Source organism: Entelurus aequoreus, linkage group LG08, assembly GCF_033978785.1.
Source record: "Entelurus aequoreus isolate RoL-2023_Sb linkage group LG08, RoL_Eaeq_v1.1, whole genome shotgun sequence".
In the NCBI taxonomy this organism is placed as follows: Eukaryota; Metazoa; Chordata; class Actinopteri; order Syngnathiformes; family Syngnathidae; genus Entelurus; species Entelurus aequoreus.
This window is the reverse complement of record NC_084738.1, coordinates 39,246,406-39,266,756: the sequence shown is the minus strand read 5'-3', so window position 1 is coordinate 39,266,756 and position 20,351 is coordinate 39,246,406. Positions and strand designations below refer to the sequence as shown.

Genomic DNA, 20,351 nt, shown 5'->3' with positions numbered 1-20,351 from the left:
AGAGGCTCCTTGAATTGTAGTTGGTCATCAGGGTTGCTAAATTCCAGGAAGGACTTTGGTCAGAGAAACAGACCCATAGTGGGTCTTGTTAGCCTCGTGTTTAGCATGTTCTGGCTACTAACACATCAAGTCCACCTAATGCCAAATACCTCAATGTTGGTCTTATTTGACCACGCCTATTCTCCCAAGCCTTGTTTGAGTCATTCAGGTATCCATTGTCAAACTTCAAATAATACCTGTACGTGTGGACCCTGCAGACACTGAAAATCTCAATCCATTAGAGCAAAGTGTGTTACAAATTATTTTCTTGATGAATGTGGTCCCAACTCCCTTAACATTATTAAAAGGTTCTTGTAATTCCGGTCTGGTCACTGACCTTTCTTTCAATCATCATTACCCCACCAGGTAAAATCTTACATGGAGCTCCAAAACGAGTGCAGCTAACAGTTATCTTGTATTTATTATTGTATCCACACTTTGGGAGTCAACATGTTTTCTGGTTAGTAGGGAATACAATCCTTAGATATCAGATGTGATATTGTGTCATATGGACCTGCATGCCGTACCAAACCGTGCTGTGCCCCACAGAGCAACACCCTTGCTGCTGGTGTGATGCCACGGTGTGAGATTGTTTCCAAGATTGTCCTTTGGATTATAAAAAAACTATTTGCAGTATGAACATTAAGCACTGCAAGTCAGAGGTAATGTGTCCTATTTCAATATTTCTGATCCAAACGCACAGCTTATTCACTTGAAGTCACACGCAGCGTTTATGTAGCCAAATAATGATAACAAGCAATTGGCGGTAGTGACAAAAAACTACTCAATCTATACCAAGTTAAAATGGAAACAAGATACAACAAGGATGAGGGAAAAGAGGAAGGGAGAAAATAAAAGCCTATTTGTGACAGCGTCAGAAAATGTTGTGTGTCAATGTCCATGTCAAAACCAATTAACAATGCCTAAGGAACAAACAATATCAGTTAAGCATAAAGACTAAGGTTGTCAAAGGAATATATTTTTTAAACAGATTAATCACATTTTAAAATTTAAATTAATCATTAATAATCACAGGTGATTCCTCGTTTGCATATTTAAAATTTGCTCAAGAAAAGATCCAAATACTTGTACACAAATGCAATTTTACTGTTAGAATGTCATCCAGGAACATTTTTAAATGTTTCACTTGAATGCATGTCATTTATTTGCACAAAATGTGGTAACAGTTTTATCTAAAGTTCTTCCAGGCTATATTTTGGAGTGACATTTGCCAGCGAGCACGCCAGTTAGCATCTCCTCACTCATTTCTGCACTGATGTATGCATTGATCCGATCACTGTCTGTACAGCATTTAATGTAAAAGAGCTTGTACGGTCAAACTAAATTGCATGATGAACATAATTGTATTCAGGATTAATGCAATAATTTTTGTGATTAATCAAATTAGTTAACTTGTTAATTAAGATAGCTCTAATAAAAACAAACATGTAGAATTGTGGGATTTCTAACACCAGTTTATAACGGTATTGTATTTCATGGTATGATTTGTTTCAGACATGCTTAACAATTTAACAAGTCCAAAAAGGAGTAAGATGAAGCAAAGCTTATACTGCATTTAGTGTAAAAGTATCAAATCTCACTGTATGATGTTATCACGGTATTAAGGCCACAATACGATATTACTGAGGTGTATGTCTAAAAAAAAGACTTAAAAAGGTTATAGAGTGTAAATTGAAGTCGCAATAATGTTTAGGATAAACACACTTGTTGTAATTGAACACAAATATAATGCTAAAATGTTCTAATCATATTTATCACAACAAACATACATTTTTAAGTTTGCTTCAAACAAATATGTAAAAGAAAAACATTAAGTTGCGTTTTTTTAAAGTGACAATGTAACATCCACTGTAAAACAATAATGTTTATTTAAGTGTCTTTCAACTTTTACTTTCTTAGAAGCAGTGTCCTCCACAGTGGACATGTTTATATCTGTCTGGGAAATGGTCTTTCTCAGAAGAGTTAACTAACAATTTAACTTTTAATAATGGAAATACCACATAAGCTGATGTTTGGCTTTGCTGGCTTCCTTTTCTGGATGACACCTTATAAGATGGCAACTTGTCCAGTGTGTACGCTGCCATCCGCCCGAGTGTAGCTGGATAGGCTGCAGCCTCGCCGCAACATCAAGAGAGACAAACGGTGAAAAATTTATGGATTTAGCGCACCCTCCTTATATTCAGGATCAAAAATATAATGTTCTGGACCATCACATGTCCCAAAGTAATCGTGATTGGCTCTCACAAAGTCTGCATGATTTGCTTTGTTGTTGGCAGCGTCTGCGGTTTCTACCTCTACATCACTCGACCACGTGACTGGCTTCCTCATTATCTCTAAAAATGGCTTGGGAATCTCCGTGAGATTGATATTATATTGATCATATCTATTTCGGTGTCATACAGCAGATATATATATATATATATATATACACTACCGTTCAAAAGTTTGGGGTCACATTGAAATGTCCTTATTTTTGAAGGAAAAGCACTGTACTTTTCAATGAAGATAACTTTAAACTAGTCTTAACTTTAAAGAAATACACTCTATACATTGCTAATGTGGTAAATGACTATTCTAGCTGCAAATGTCTGGTTTTTGGCGCAATATCTACATAGGTGTATAGAGGCCCATTTCCAGCAACTATCACTCCAGTGTTCTAATGGTACAATGTGTTTGCTCATTGGCTCAGAAGGCTAATTGATGATTAGAAAACCCTTGTGCAATCATGTTCACACATCTGAAAACAGTTTAGCTCGTTACAGAAGCTACAAAACTGACCTTCCTTTGAGCAGATTGAGTTTCTGGAGCATCACATTTGTGGGGTCAATTAAACGCTCAAAATGGCCAGAAAAAGAGAACTTTCATCTGAAACTCGACAGTCTATTCTTGTTCTTAGAAATGAAGGCTATTCCACAAAATTGTTTGGGTGACCCCAAACTTTTGAACGGTAGTGTATATATATATATATATGTAGTGTATATATATATATATATATATATATATATATATATATATATATATATATATATATATATATATATACATATATATATATAGTAGTGTAGTGTATATATATATGTATATATATATATATATATATATATATATATATATATATATATATATTAGGGGTGTGGGAAAAAATCGATTCAAATTCGAATCGCGGTTCTCACGTTGTACAATTCAGAATCGATTCTCATTTTAAAAAAATCGATATATTGATTATTGATTTTTTCATTTTTTTATTTTTATTTTTTTTAATTAATCAATCCAACAAAACAATACACAGCAATACCATAACAATGCAATTCAATTCCAAGACCAAACCCGACCCAGCAACACTCAGAACTGCAATAAACAGAGCAATTGAGAGGAGACACAAACACGACACAGAACAAACCAAAAGTAGTGAAACAAAAATGAATATTATCAACAACAGTATCAATATTAGTTACAATTTCAACATAGCAGTGATTAAAAATCTCTCATTGACATTATCATTAGACATTTATAAAAATAAAAATTAATGAACAATAGTGTCACAGTGGCTTACACTTGCATTGCATCTCATAAGCTTGACAACACACTGTGTCCAATATTTTCACACAGATAAAATAAGTCATATTTTTGGTTCATTTAATAGTTAAAACAAATTTACATTATTGCAATCAGTTGATAAAACATTGTCCTTTACAAATATAAAAGCTTTTTACAAAAATCTACTACTCTGCTTGCATGCTATCCATACACTTGGGTAAAACGGAATCCATCCTGTTTGGGTCCCACATCAACCTTAAGAAAGTCAATGACTTCACTATAAAAGTGGGTGACATTGTTATCACCAGGAAAGATGAGGTCACCTACCTAGGTTCCATTCTAGAGGCTAACCTTTCCTGTGATAAAATGGCAACCAAGGTAATCAAAAAGTTTAACCAACAAACAAGATTTCTCTACAGAATCTCCTCTCTGGTCAACAAAAGCACCATGAGGATTCTGGCGGGAACTCTCGTTCAACCCTTTTTCGATTAGTGAAGTGAAGTGAATTACATTTATATAGCGCTTTTTCTCAAGTGACTCAAAGCGCTTTACATAGTGAAACCCAATATCTAAGTTACATTCAAACCAGTGTGGGTGGCACTGGGAGCAGGTGGGTAAAGTGTCTTGCCCAAGGACACAACGGCAGTGACTAGGATGGCGGAAGCGGGGATCGAACCTGCAACCCTCAAGTTGCTGGCACGGCCGCTCTACCAACCGAGCTATACCGCATGCACCTCCTGGTACCCTAGCACCTCCAAAACCCTCAAATCTAAACTCCAAACATCCCAGAACAAGCTAGTCAGGTTACTAGACCTCCACCCCAGATCCCACCTCACTCGTACCCACTTCTCCAAAGTGGGCTGGCTCAGGGTGGAGGACAGAGTAAAACAACTTGCACTGAGCCTAGTCTATAAAATCTGCTACACCTCCCTGATACCAAAGTACACGTCAAACTACTTCCTTAACGTAAATGACCGCCATAACCACAACACCACTAACCACGTTAAACCCAGATTCCGAACTAACAAAGGTCTTAACTCATTCTCTTTCTATGCCACATCAACCCCGACTTAAACAAGTTGAAAAACTTATTCGGGTGTTACCATTTAGTGGTCAATTGTACGGAATATGTACTTCACTGTGCAACCTACTAATAAAAGTCTCAATCAATCAAAAACTCAATGTCAGCAGACTGGGGTAGATCCTGCTGAAATCCTATGTATTGAATGAATAGAGAATCGTTTCGAATCAGGAAAATATAGTTTTTGAATCGAGAATCGCGTTGAATCGGAAAAAAATCGATTTTGAATCGAATCGTGACCCAAGAATCGATATTGAATCGAATCGTGGGACACCCAAAGATTCACAGCCCTAATATATATATATATATATATATATATATATATATATATATATATATATATATATATATATATATATATATATATATATATATATATATATATATATATATATATATACATACATACATACATATATATATATATATATATATATATATATTTATATATATATATATATATATATATATATGTATATATATATGTATATATATATACTTTAAGCAGAAAGATTCTACTATATTATATATATTCAATCTATATTGAAACTATTATCATATATATATATATATATATATATATATATATATATATATATAAGTAGAATCTTTCTGCTTAAAATATATATATATATATATATATATATATATATATATATATATATATATATATATATATATATATATATATATATATATATATATATATATATATATATATATATATATATGATAATAGTTTCAATATAGATTGAATATATATAATATATGGCTTTGGATCAGGAGGAGCGAACTGTGGGCCAATGCTACTGGGACGCAAGCTGGGGTCTGATCAACCCTGGCTGGGTCACCTGAGGAAGGGGGTATGATGTTGAAAGACCCGAAACCCCCGGTGATCTCAGGCACATCACTGAGGATGTGTCCCAGTGCATCTGAGGATGTATCTTACAATCATATATATGTATATATATATATATATATATATATATATATATATATATATATATATATATATATATATATATATATATATATATATATATATATATATATATATATATGATAATAGTTTCAATATAGATTGAATATATATAATATAGTAGAATCTTTCTGCTTAAAGTGCTCCATGCCTTATGGCTTACAAATGACACATAACAGATTTAGCACTTTAGCTAGTCCTACACCCTTTTCTACCGGCCACCACACCTTAGTCATAGGGGACTCCATCACCCGGAACATACAGCTTAGTAAACCAACCACAATTAAGTCTATTCCTACGGCTCGAACACCCGACATTGTAGCTAATCTTAGGGAGCTGACTCGCAACAGGCCTAGCAAACACGTATGATAGGCTAATCGCATCACTAGCTACTCGAACATAGTTGTACATGTCGGCTACAATGACTCTAGGATGAGACAGTGATGAGATTTTCTTTGTTGGGATTTTGATTGTTATGTAGGGATGTACCCCGTATAAACGCTTTTCTTGTCGCACGTCTTGCGCGTAAGTTTTTGCTGCGTTCCAGCCTTCTGTAGCCTGCTTTAGTTTCGTTGTGCATTGTGCTTCAGATCACTTCCCAGCTGCTCTCTCCTTTCCTTTATTTTTGAATCTTTACATTATATACTTTAAAGTACCAGTGGAGTCGAAAAGCACTTCCAAAGTGTGCTAATAAATAGATATGATCAAAATAGCAGTAGTATCAATCACATGGAGATTCCCGAGCCATTTTGAGAGACAATGAGGAAGCCAATCAAGTCATCGCGTGACGTAATGGTAGGGACTGCAGATCCCTTCCCCACCAAAAACAATGCAAATTGTGCAGACTTTGTGAGAGCCAGCAAAAATTACTTTGGGCAAAATTATGATCCAAAAACGTATATTTTTGATCCTGAATATAAGAAGGATAAGCTAAGAGTTTTAGAATGTCTGCTAAACACTGTAGCATCATGTAGCAGTATTGCTAAGTGATAAACAAGAAATACAAACTACAAACATAATAAAATGATAGTTTACTGTACAATGTCAGCTCTTACTGTGATGACGACTGATATGATGTCCATATATCTTCCCGTTTAGATGAACAATAAATCATGATACACACGAAGGGTTAACAAGGAAGTCTACCTGCAGACACTGTCTTTGGTTGTGTGTGCTTGTCTTCATCTCTGAGTATACATTGAATGTCACAGATGAACAACTTCTAGATTTATGGCTAAATCTTCCTAATGTCTAGATGAGAGGCATGATTTACAATCTAGAATAACTTTGAAGAACAGCATCTATGCCGGGCTCAGAGTAAAAGCAGCAGAGGGCTACTTAGCTGTCTGTATCATTGCGACGCTGAGAAATAGTTAATATGTAATAGCGCTTATAATAACAACATCGTTAATATTTGGTTACTATTCAGGTAACGATATGTATAAAGACTATTGTTGGCAAGTTTTGGATGATTATTTAGAGGGTTTTGTGGGTGAAATATAGAGCTCTCAGTGAATACATTGTTAGCTGACTTTTTTGTATTTATTTATTTACGACTTAGAATGCATACACAAAGAAAAACCTATGTGTTCATGTCTTATAAAGAGATCGTGAATGATAGACACTACATCTCTCTCTAATTTTTGCGTATTTCCAGTATGACTGATCTGATACTGTGGTCAGAGTGCAGAAGCGTTCACATTTTTACGTCAATCTCCGGAAATAGCCGAAGGTATTTGGAGCGGAATATTCAAAATGGCAGTTCTTGGTCATCGGCCTTGAAGGCACAGTTCTGAGCTCGCAGTAGTGAACGCATTTCAGCTGTCATCCATGGGTTTTCATTGTTGAACACCTTGATCTGTTTATCCACTGGGACATTGTCTGTGCAGGCCTTGTTGCAGAACAGGACAGTCTCAGTGTATTCAGCTGGCCTACATTAGTTTGAGGGAAAACTGCTGCATGTATCAGTATTGGTTGATATCCATTTTTATCCATGTCGGAAATTAAGTGTTGGGCAATTTTAGCATGTTGGATATCAGTAAGAAAAACAATATCAGCCAAAAATTAGCAGGGAATCGAATACTTTTTTTTAACTATATATACTTGCACCTATATTGGTTTTACATAATTAAAGGTTATAATTAAAAACGGTGCTGTTGATTCATGATTGTCCCACCTACTGACTGACGTACTCAGTTCATTTAGGATGAGTGCAGGAGCCTAAACCAGCTGACTTTGGGCAAAAGTCCTGAACAGGATGCCAGTTAATCCCAATCATGGTGTAAATTGGATATTAAAGGAAATTGATACCATGCCAGCTACATAAAACTTAGCTAATGGATCAGCTACACAGCCAAAGGCTCCACAGTAGCTTACTATAAAGATCTGGGCCAATATATCAGTATAAAAATACCCTAGTCTCTTTCTAGATATACAGTAACTTCATGTTATTAATAACTGTCGTCTCTTTGGTCTTTGTCATGTAAACATTTGTTTTGCAAGACTAATTTTCTTCACTACAAAAAGTGTACAAGAATGATGAATGAATAAAGAGCCTTGAATCTTTGTAAGTATTATATGTACAGTAAATAGCATGGTGGCGTCATTATTCTGGTGAGCTGAATGTCTTATTTAATAAATCTAGTCATGTACTGGTGATGTACCGAATTTTCCGCTCTATAAGGCGCACCTAAAAACCTCCAATTTGGTCAAAAACTGACCTTGCCTTATAATCCGGTGCGCCTTATATATGGACCAATATTGAGCCACAACAAACCTAAACTTAATTTTCATAAAGTTTAGGTCTCACAACTACGGTAAGCAGTCGCCAACTTCATTTTCCCCCGTAGAAGAAGAAGTTTTTCTACGGTAAGCAGCCGCCCCCGTAGAAGAAGAAGAAGCGTGCGGTGAATGCTGGGGTATATGACTGAGCGAGGCGTGCCGTTTTGATTTCCATTTGTTTGTTTATGTAAAGACCCCAAAATGGCTCCTATTAAGAGACACGCTTACGACGCAGAGTTTAAACTTAAGACGATCAGTCACGCAGTAGAACACGGGAATAGAGCAGCAGCGACACTAACTCGATAAATGACGACTTCGACAAGACGGAGCCGGGCATGTTGGATGCTGTATCCGCCCAACTGTTTAATTCGGACACTGAAGAAGAAGAATTTGAGAGATTTGTGGATGAGGAATAACTTCATAAAGTGAGCTTTACATGTTTATTTTGTGTGTTGTGTTGTGTGACATTAACGTTTGAGCAACGTTGAGTTATTGATATATTGTTATTGCTCTGCACTATTTCGAGTGTTACTATATTGTGATCGCACTAACGTTTGATTTACCGTAACAGTGTCACTGTTTTTTACGTGTTTATTGAATCACTATGTGATATAAATGTTGCACTACATGTTATACCTTGCTGCTGTTAAAAGATAAACAAAACACCACGTCACTGACTTTACCTCGGGGAAAATAATAAAACAGCTGTTTATTCATTTTGGGAGTGAACAGAGTTGTCAGAACGCTGGTTTGTAATCTATTAATAAAGTTTGACTGACCTATCTGACTGTTTTGTTGACATTCCCTTTAGCGCAGCTCCGTCTAATGGATGCATAGGTGCGCCTTATAATCCGGTGCGCTTTATATATAACACAGTTTTGAAATACACCATTCATTGAAGGTGCGCCTTATAGTGCGGAAAATACGGTAGATGAATGCATAATCCAACTCCTAAAGACTTATCGCCTTGTTGATTTTGTGGGCGTATAACTGCAAACATACTTCAATAAACTCACTTTAATGTCCATATTTTCCATGTAATTATCTCACTACCTAAAACTGTGTATTTACCCATTGTAACAGCTATGGGACATGTCACAGGTTAGGGGGGTCAAATACCTTTTGATTTATCCCGTCTTTAAAAATAGTCATAGTTTCTTTTAGGTATCAAAAACAATAGCAGAATATATACAACACCTGCTCTAGACACAGTTGCAGGAGTAGCTGTACGCAGATGGCTGATCTCAAAGAGCAGTCTCATAGTGGAGTTTAGCGGTATCCGCTCATTACTGGCCAGTGTCAGAACCTAATAAAAAAATACAAGATCAGATTACATGATTCAACTCTCATTATGAATGCTTTTAATTTTCAATGTTTATTAACTTGGAGTAGCTTGTAATAAACAAAAACAGTTTGAATAGGTCAATGTGTCTAATATTAAGAGTAAGGGGTGTAACAGTACAGTATTTGTATTCAAAGTTTTTGGTTAATGCGGTGTAGTGATTAAAATAAAGGGACAGTGTGCTGAAAGAAGACGAAAAGACGAGGCTTCCACATAGAAGGGCAGACCAAGGCGGTTCCACTCCTGTAGTGTTCCCTCACCACTTTGCAGTTCACATTTTTTTATAGTGTATGATGAGCATACGAAATGTTTATAAAAGTGTGTAAAAGCTATATGGAGTGTGGGGAGGGCTTATAAAGAACTTAAATGCATCCAATATTTATATAAATCATAAAATAAATAGTGTTTGTACTTTGCTAAAATTCATAAACCATTGGGGATCTGCAACATAAGCCCCGCAATAATCGAGAGAACACTGTGTCCTTTCTTTTTTTGTTACTTTTTTTAATTGTCTGTCACTCTGTTAAAACAAAAGCACATCTAAAAAGTATTCACAACACTTCAATTTTTCCCACTTTTTGTTATGTTGTATAGCCTTATTCCAAAAGGGAATACATTATTTTTTGTCCTTAAAAATACACCATAATGACAATGTTGATGAGGTTTTTTTTTAGATTTAAAAATGTATTAAAAATATAAAATATAAGAAATCACATGTACATATACAGTATATAAGTAAACTTTGATTGATTGATTGATGTACATAAGTATTCACAGCCTTTGTCATGAAGCTTAAATGTTAGCTCAGGTCCATCCTGTTTCAACTGATCATCCTTGAGATGTTCCTACAGCTTAATTGGAGTCCACTTGTCATACACATTCAGTCGGTTGGACATGATTTGGAAAGGCACACAGCTGTAAGAAGTGACAGAGCACAAACCAAAAATAAAGTTGAAGGAATTGTCTGTAGACATCTGAGACATGATTTGTCTCAAGGCACACATCTGGGAAAGCGTACAGAAAAATATCTGCTGCCTTGAAGGTCCAAATGAGCACAGTGGCCTCCATCATCCATAAATAGAGGAAGCTGGGAACCACCAGGACTCTTCCCGGAGCTGGCCGGCCGTCTAAACTAAGCAATTGGGGGAGAAGGGAAGTGACCAAGAACCCGATTGTCACTCTGTCAGAGCTACATCATTCTTCTGTGGAGAGAGGAGAACCTCAAGGAAGGACAACCATCTCTGCAGCAATCCACCAATCAGGCCTGTATGGTAGAGTGGCCAGATAGAAGCCACTCATTAGTAAAAAGCATGTGGCATCCCGCCTATAGTTTTCCAAAATGAACAAGAAAAACTCTCAGACCATGAGAAAAAAAAAGATCTGGTCTTATGAGACAAAGATTGAAGTCTTTGGCGTGAATGGCAGGCATCATGTTTGGAGGAAACCAGGCACCGCTCATCACCATGCCAATACCATCCCTACAGTGAAGCATGGTGATGGCAGCATCATGCTGTGGGGATGGTTTTCAGTGTCAAGCACTGGGAGACTAGTCAGGATAGCGGAAAAGATGAATGCAGCATTATAAAGACATCTCGATGAAAACCTGCTCTAGAGCGCTCTTGAACTCAGACTGCGGGCGACGGTTCATCTTTTAGCAGGACAACAACTCTAAGCACACAGTCAAGATATCAAAGGAATGTCTTCGGGAAAACTCTGTAAATGTCCTTGAGTGGGCCAGCCAGAGCCCAGACTTGAATCCGATTGGATATCTCCGGAGAGATCTGAAAAGGACTGTGCACCGACGCTTCCCATCCAACCTGATGGAGCTTGACAAAACTGGCCAAAGATAGGTGTGCCAAGCTTGTGGCATTGTGTTAAAAAATACTTCAGGCTGTAATTGCTGGCAAAGATGCATTAACAAAGTATTGAGCAAAGGCTTTGAATCCATTTGTAAATGTGATTTCTTAGTTTTTTATTTTAATACATGTGCAGAAAGCTCTAAAAAACATTGTTTATATTGTCATTATGGGATTAATGTCAGTAGAATGTTGAGGACACAAATGAATTAATTCCATTTTGGAATAAGGCTGTTACATAACAAAATTTGGAAAAAGTGAAGCACAGTGAATACTTTCCGGATGCACATACTGTAGCATTAAAATATGCGCTGTTCATATTTTCTAAGGACATAAACTTACAAACAAATATTTGTTTTTCCCACATTGTCATACCTTGTTGTCATCCATGACGGTGTTAAGTGACTCAATCCACATTGGGTCAATGTCTCCATCCAAAACTATCCACTTTGGACCACTATGACTAATGTTGACCAATTCACGCATTATACAAGAAAATAGACCTGTTGGAGACAATGTACGTGAACAAATGTCAATAAATACCACACTTTCAACAAACATTTTTAGGAACAAATTTCTCATCACCATCTTTCCATTCTCTAGTTGCTGGGTTGATGATGCCAAAAAGCTCATCATTTGTCACAGCTTTTGGGTTAAGGTCCACCCACACGGGTCGACATTTCATATTCTGGTAGTTTCTATGGAGGGACCTCAGCACCTGGCTCTTCCCAGTGCCGGCATTCCCAATCACAAACACGGAGTGCCGCACAGCCAAAAGTTCTTCCAACTGCACCACCTAGCAGAACAAACATAATTAAATATTTAAGAATGTTTTCACACGTTGAATTCTAGTGCTTTGCATGAGCCTGTTCTTCCAACAGGGCACAATATCACTAGTTCTCGTGCGAATCCTGTGTTTACTGACCAAAGTAAAAATGTTCACTAATTTATGGGAGTGCGTTTATAACCGTGAAATATCGCAACACAAAGCGTTGTGGACATATGTCATTTATTGTTTAGTAACTTAACATAAACACTTTATTATTTATCATTGATATCATTGATTTTGATTCATTTATCTGCCCTTTGTCAAATTTCAGAATCCATTGTGGCTTGCGAGTCAAAATGATTGACCATCCTTGTTTAAGAAGTTCCACGTTACTATGAAACAATCTAAACATGAGAATATGTGAACATATCATGCAGTGCATATTTTTTAGTCTTAGTTTGGGCAGAATAACAGATTTGGAAGTCAACCATTATATTGACTGCAATTTTTGTAAGGCAATGCCACAGAATGTGCAATAGAGCAAAAGAGAGATGACATTAAAAAAAAGGGCCATTTCTTCCCTATTCCCACTCAAACATACAAATGGTGAGCTCAATCAATGCAATCGACAGGGCTCCTTATCCGCCTCCATTCAGCAGGAGCCCAGGTGGCTTTGCACACTCAAAGGCCATGACTGATTACTGCTTTGATGTGAGAGGGACTAATGCTAGCACGAGCTAATGCTAGAGGCATCCAGTCTCCCTCACCTCGCTGCTTCTCTCCTTGTTGACTGAAATCAAAAGGTTGGCTGCACAAACAAAGACAGTAAAAGTTCAGGCTCTGGGGTGGAGGCTTTTTATTGACCGCTCTGCCATTCTCTCTTTTTGCTTTGTTTCCTTTTTTCCTGCGGCTGTATCACACAATGCTCGGGTTAAGTGGCAATGTGCAGCACTGGCCTCCATTGATGTTGTGTTATTATGTAGTTTCCATGTCTATCTGACCTGTGGCAAATTGCACTTATTTCCCGTGGTTCAGTGTTACCCCATCTCTGATTTAAGGCGACTTCTTTCAGGTGTGTGTATATGTGCATGCACGCTTGTGTTTGTGTGAGCATATCTGTATGATATAACATTGATAGTAAGGTCAGTAACTCAGGCACCTACAGTCTCATTGCAGGCAACTATTGGCTATATTTGCTCAATTCATCCAGATCCTTAGAGTGTTTGACACTAATGTCCATTTCCCATCAAAGGATTAGGATGAAAGGTAAACAGCTTTTGGTGAGACCTAAAATAAATCTGAATCTAAGTGCCAAAACTCTAATATCTGTCTGAATAGTTCAGGCTGAAATCTCACCAAGGGATTTTGCTTCTTCTTGCTGCATCGGAGAAAACGTGTGATTGGATTTGCTTGTGTCCTTATCTTGAAATTTAATTTGACGCAACAGACAATTAAAAATGGTGTTGTACCTTTAGCACAAAATTGTCTTCAGCCTGTAACTTCAAGTCGAGAACAGATTCATGGACATGCTTCTCAAAGTCCAGGTCTCTTTTCCTTGGTACATCCAGGGCAGGAAACAGGTCCCCTATCAGCCCCATGAACACAGGCATGTCGTCGGTCACAATTTTAGGGATGTTGAAGTCTCTCAGTGCTCTCATAAGTACTTGATCCTCAGCTCGGCCGGGATCACTTCTCTTTAGAGAGCCAGCGACGACTAGCACGGATTTGATGGCTCGAAGGCCCCAATCATAGTGGTCCTGCGGAAAGAGAAGGAAACAAGTTTAATCTCAGCATCTGCCATTGATAGTGGTTCATATAGCTGTTTATGTTGCAGTTTGTATGGGAATAAAAAAGCCTTAATGTTCCGTTATCGATCACAGCACAGCCAGTTAATGGTCCCTTAACAGGATACAGTATGGATGTGGTATGTAAATGTGTGTATTGATGTTAGTATCACAAACATAAAAAACAACAGTGAAGAAACAAATTAACTACTTATACCTTTTATATCTATATCCTTGCCCCAAATCAGCTTTTTAAATACTATTTCATTATATCAGCTGATAATTGCTGCTAGCATATCTTATTTAACATGAACAAATATATATTTTTGAAAAATCCAAAAGTAGCTGATGAACTTAAGGTTCATTACATGCATTTTTAGTATTTCGTTCCCCCTACATTTTGCATTCAACAAAATAAAATTCATGGGTTAAACTCAAATATCTACAGTACAGTATGTACACAACAGGCCTGTTTGTTGACAAATCGATTTAAATCTGTGTTAGTAAACACTACTACTTTGCAATATAATTCCTCCACCTCACAGGTGTGGCATATCAAGCCTGTGTGGCTGCGTCATCATGCAATGCCAACTTTTATGCTACACTTGCATTTACAATGAGGTCAAAGATTCCTAAAAGTTTACTAGCAGTAGAATCAACATAATATTGTAAAAAATGCAATATACAGTACTGTCTTAAACATGTGGTAATATTTTTTATTTAAATAAATTCTGTTTTTAAGCTTAGTACCTGTTTTGAAAGTAGCTCTTTGCAAAGTGTGTAGAGTGTGATAAACTTCCTGGCAAGGACCCGGGCACATAGGAAGCCCTCGGCCACCAACATGATTTCACAAATCAGCTCAAAGTCTGGGACCACCATGGCACACGGTCTGTGAAAATGTAGAAAGAACACAATAAAACAACAAAGATGTGCAAACTTTTGGACAGACACATTTGGCATTGGGCTAAAAAATTTGGTCGGGGACTGGACTATATCTATAAAACAACAAGAAAAAACGATTTCTCTCTCCGACCCAACCTGAGAGCTTGAGGGTTCTTCGCAGGATCTTAGCTGTTCCCAGTATTTAGGGATGGGAATCAAAATTTGGTTCCCTGTTTTTGATTCCTGTTAATCATTTGCCAGTTTTGTTATCGATTCCCTTATCGATTCCTTAGGGCACGCATGACGCCACCACGCACAGCTCTGAAGCAGCACAAACACTCGACAGTTATTCATGAGAAACGATGACAAGAAGGCAAGTTGCAATACTTGCAAAGTGGGTATTTCATCAAAGGGAGGAAATACTACCTGAAACATGAGCACACACAGTTAGTGATAACTTTGAATTTATGACGTGTTTTCGATCCCCTGCAAGCCAGAAGTGAATCTCCACCAACAGCAGCAGCGACAAGGTCTTGTCTGCTGTTGATACTGCAGTTAACTAACATTGCCTATCATGTTAGCCCCTCAATTTAAAACTTGCTATTATCAACTGTACATGTGACATTAGTGCGGCTCATGCATTACATGACGAGACGCTGGCAGCATCGTCCATGTCTGTTGTCAACAGCTGGAGACACCGTAAATAGTCAGAAGGATTGCGTACCCTTCCTAAAAAAGCCGATATGCTAATTTTTCTTTAAAATAATGGTTAATGTTCATAGTTGATGGTTGCAGAATTGCCCTGTGAGGTTGGTCAGATCATATATCATTTGAAAAATAATAATTTTAAATTATATTAGAACAAAGTTTAACATGTTACTGAACATTCTTGTGTACTATCACGAAATAATTTATGTTGTAATTTGTTATTTATTCAGTCAAATATATATATATATTTTATTATTTTCAAATTAAAAAAAAAAAAATTCTGGTGCCTCCCTGGGCCCATGACCCCATCGAGGCGGTGGGCCTCTTAGACCTTATTGTTGGGTTTGGACGCTCATATATCTTCTAAACTAAACTAAGTTTTATGTTGTTATCATTTTTTTCAAAATGGGTATTCAAAATGGGTGAAGAACCAAAGTTAAGCAAAATTGAAAATCTTATCAATTCTCATCCCTACCAGTATTGCACTTTTCCGGAAGGAGAGGCCAGACGTTGTTCCTGGTATCTCCTGGAGCCATACACCCAGCTTTGAGGTTAGTGCTCCCAGTGCCAGATCACTACTGGCACCACTGTTGCCTTCACACATCACATTTTCTTCAGGTCTTTTTGAGCCCTTGGAATTTTTCAAGCTTTTTATGTCCCTTTTTCCGAATGTTGCGATTGTTGCATCGATCACCAATGGCTGGTTGGCGTTTACCTTTTTGTCAGTCTGGATCTGGAAGTCCCACAGGATCTGGACCTGGTTGTTCTCAATCACCTTCAGTGGTATCTGCCATCTTGAATCTGGGACTTCCAGTCCATATTTGGTACAGATTTTCCGGTATACTATGCCTGCTATCTAGTTGTAGCGCTCTATGAACTGTATGCCTTGTCTGGCAGCATCTTACACCATGTTGTGATGTGCTGAACTGTCTCTGGGGCTTCTTGCACAGTCTGCACTTGGGTCTTGTCTGATTTTGTCGAACCCAGTCTCTATTGATCACGTGTTTAGGGGCTGTTCTTGTGCTGCCATGATCTTCTTCCCCAAAGCTGTCACCATATTGTGAAGTGAAGTGAATTACATTTATATAGCGCTTTTTCTCAAGTGACTCAAAGCGCTTTACATAGTGAAACCCAATATCTAAGTTACATTCAAACCAGTGTGGGTGGCACTGGGAGCAGGTGGGTAAAGTGTCTTGCCCAAGGACACGACGGCAGTGACTAGGATGGCGGAAGCGGGGATCGAACCTGCAACCCTCAAGTTGCTGGCACGGCCGCTCTACCAACCGAGCTATACACGCAAATTCGTACCAATGTAAACAAACTACCACTTTTCTGTTTACCTGTGTTTTTAAACAGTTTTTTTCATTGTGTGTTTATACTTTTACTTTTAATTGTATCATGTTTTATACTGCGCTAATACTGTGTGCACTGGTATGGAGCTGCTCCTCAAATATCATACTGTGTTTAATGACAATAAAGGCTCTCTATTCTATTATATCCAGGGCGGTGTGGCTTGGTTGGTACTTGAGGGTTCCAGGTTCGATCACCACTTCCGCCATCCGAGTCACTGCCGTTGTGTCTTTGGGCAAGACACTTTACCCACCTGCTCCCAGTGCCACCCACACTGGTTCAGATGTAGATAATGGATTTCACAATATAAAGCGCTTTGAGTCTCTGAAGAGAAAAGCGCTATATAAATACAATTCACCTCACTATCTTTAGTGCCTCTGTCCTGTCTTTCAGTCCAGATTTTTCCAGCGACTGGTATATTTTCCTGATGTTAGTCAGTTTTTCAATTTGTCAGTGGCACATGCCATGCAAGGGCTGGTCTTTCCATGACAGCTTATCTGGCTCCTCCTCCCTACTGGGCTTCTGTTGCTTGAGGCATTCACTGAGTAGGTCATCCCCAGGGCCATCTTTTTGATGTATTCCTGGAGGCCTGTTTCTTCCTGCATAGTACCTGTGACACCCCCCTTGCTTTGCTTTCTGTATAGCCTAGAGATGCTGGACTTAGGGTGGAATCATTCATGCATTGTAAGGAGCTTTCTGTCTTGATATCAGTGGCTTGTTTCTGTTCCAGTGGGCAAGGTATTATGCCAGCAGGGTATCTGATTACTGGTTTAGGTGTTAATGGCCTGGTTTCTAATTTTGCCGTTCAGCTGGCTCTTCAGGATCTTCCGCAACTTCTTTTGGTATTTGGTTGCGCTCCCTCCTTAAAGTTGCCATTGGCCGGTGGGGCATACTTGCCAACCCTCCCGATTTTTCCGGGAGACTCCCGAATTTCAGTGCCCCTCCCGAAAATCTCCCGGGGCAACCATTCTCCTGAATTTCTTCCGATTTTCACCCGGACAACAATATTGAGGGCGTCCGCTTTATCTCCATGCAAACAGCATGCCGGCCAAGTCACATGTTGTATACGGCTTCTACAGACACACGTAAGTGACTGCAAGACATACTTGATCAACAGACATACAGGTCACACTGAGGGTGGTGGTATAAAAAACTTTAACACTGTTACAAATATGCGCCACACTGTGAACCCACACCAAACAAGAATGACAAACACATTTCGGGAGAACATCCGCACCGTAACACAACATAAACACAACAGAACAAATACCCAGAATCCCTTGCAGCCCTAACTCTTCCGGGCTACAATATACACCCCCGCTACCACCAAACCCCCCCCAACCCCGCCCACCTCAACCCCCTCATCTCCCGAATTCGGAGGTCTCAAGGTTGGCAAGTATTCTGTGGGGTCCCTTAATATTGGTAGATGTCATGTACATCTTTTATGATTTCCCCAGGTAGTTAACCCCTTCAGTTGTAATAATTTTTCCTTATCTAGATATCATGTGCCCATACTTATATAATCCGAATGACATTCTAATGTCATTGCTGTAAATTGTAAGGTGAATTAGGCGACATAGTCATGCTCATTTTTGCCATACAATCATGTAGAGGAGGTGGCTGATTGTTCTCATGCAAAACAATAACTGAAGGCACTCTTGGTTATGATCTGACTGAGAGGGTTCAGGCTTATGCAGAACAGCAGCGGGCACAGACCATCTGCTTGGAATATGCCACAAGTGATGCTCACCAGTAAATGGCTTTGAGTGTGCCTCTACAGGCTAACTGCGTTCTTGATGAAGGTTTTTAGAGTTTTGTTGATGTTATACTGTTCCAGGCATTCCAGCATCGATGTGTGTGCCTTTCAGTTGTAGGCGTTCCTATAGTCAATCCATGCAGTGCACAGGTTGGTGCTTCTGGTCTTAGAGTCCCAGGTGATTAACCTGTCAAACAGTAGCTGGTTTGGGGCTGCCCTCGTGTTATTGACAATTAGGGGGTGACGATACACTCATATCAGGGGACATGACGATACACAATAATGAGGAGAACATGACTCGAAGAGATGTTAATATGGGACAATTCAAAGAGCCCCTGACTGTCCCCCCGAATTATTGATGGAGCCCCTGCTTTTAAGAAAACTACTTTTCTATGGCAAGGTATATGTGATTGGACAAATATAATTTTTTTTGCCAGGGTCATGAAACAATGCAGGTGCACTTTGAAGTGATTTAGAACTTTGCGTAAATTAACTACCCATGAGATTTTAACTATTGAATTTGTATCTACAAATAAAAACTAAAATAAAAAACTATAAAAGATCAAATAAAGTAAATATAATGAAGTATTTTTTTAGGAGCTTTATGGTGTCTTTAAGTGGTCAATCAATGGTTTGGCTGTATTGTCTTATCATTGCTGCTCACAGTGGCATCTAGCTGCTTGGGAAAGCAGTCCAGGTTGTCTGAAGTGCTTTTCTGTCATGTCTTGGCTTCCATGATTGACAGTTGACGCAACGTGTTGGCTGTGAAACTCAAATGAAGGAGTTAGGCTGGGCTGAGGCGAGCTTCTGGGTTGACGTGTGCACAAAGCACTTAATGTGAGGTTCAAATCCTCGCTCACAGCCAGACATATCCTTCTGAGTATTAAAAAACAACAACTTTCTGACTGTGTTCTGCCAACAACACAGCTTTTGTCTATACATGAAATATTGTCACGTTTTAATCTTGCAAAATCTACAATACATTTTTGCATTGGGATTTGAAAATAAGAGTAATTTTCTGCTGGCCTCAGTCATCCACCAACCCAACACAGCTACTGGAGCCCTTGCCAATCAAGATGAGTTAGTTAACCACTTCATGTAAGGAATATAATTAGGTGTTTCGAAATTGATAGACCTCCCTTACTGAACTGTTCCAATTGTCTTCAAATATGTTTTGTCTCTCATCCAGGCAGGTTTCATCAGTTCATGCTGATAGAAAAGACTATGTCCTAAGTACAGGTATAGGCTATCTTATATATAGTTATAAGTATATATGTTCCCATTCTTTGTTCACCTTGTCCTTGGTGAGTTTTGATTTATTTGAGTTATTTAAACTGTGTTGAGTGATAGTGTGCATATTTGTTGGCACATGACCTCAAGCTAATAAATGCTAGCATGCTACCCAAGCTAGCATGTCAATTTAGTTCACTGATATGCCTTGTGTGGAGGTGGTTCGTTTAAGCTAA

The 20,351-nt window shown here is 38.2% G+C and overlaps 1 protein-coding gene across 5 annotated transcripts in view; it reads right to left on the bottom strand.

Annotated features, from left to right (window-relative positions):
• The window catches only part of dnah9 (dynein, axonemal, heavy chain 9), a 426,092-nt gene that overhangs the window by 272,031 nt on the left and 133,710 nt on the right, over positions 1-20,351 (bottom strand). For all 5 annotated transcript variants that reach the window (XM_062056457.1, XM_062056459.1, XM_062056458.1 and 2 more), the window contains 5 exons: positions 14,940-15,078; positions 13,875-14,162; positions 12,222-12,432; positions 12,012-12,139; positions 9,636-9,744 (listed from right to left, as the gene is read on the bottom strand). In XM_062056457.1, the coding sequence (XP_061912441.1) occupies positions 9,636-9,744; positions 12,012-12,139; positions 12,222-12,432; positions 13,875-14,162; positions 14,940-15,078 (875 nt within the window). The remainder of the gene's footprint in view (positions 1-9,635; positions 9,745-12,011; positions 12,140-12,221; positions 12,433-13,874; positions 14,163-14,939; positions 15,079-20,351) is intronic.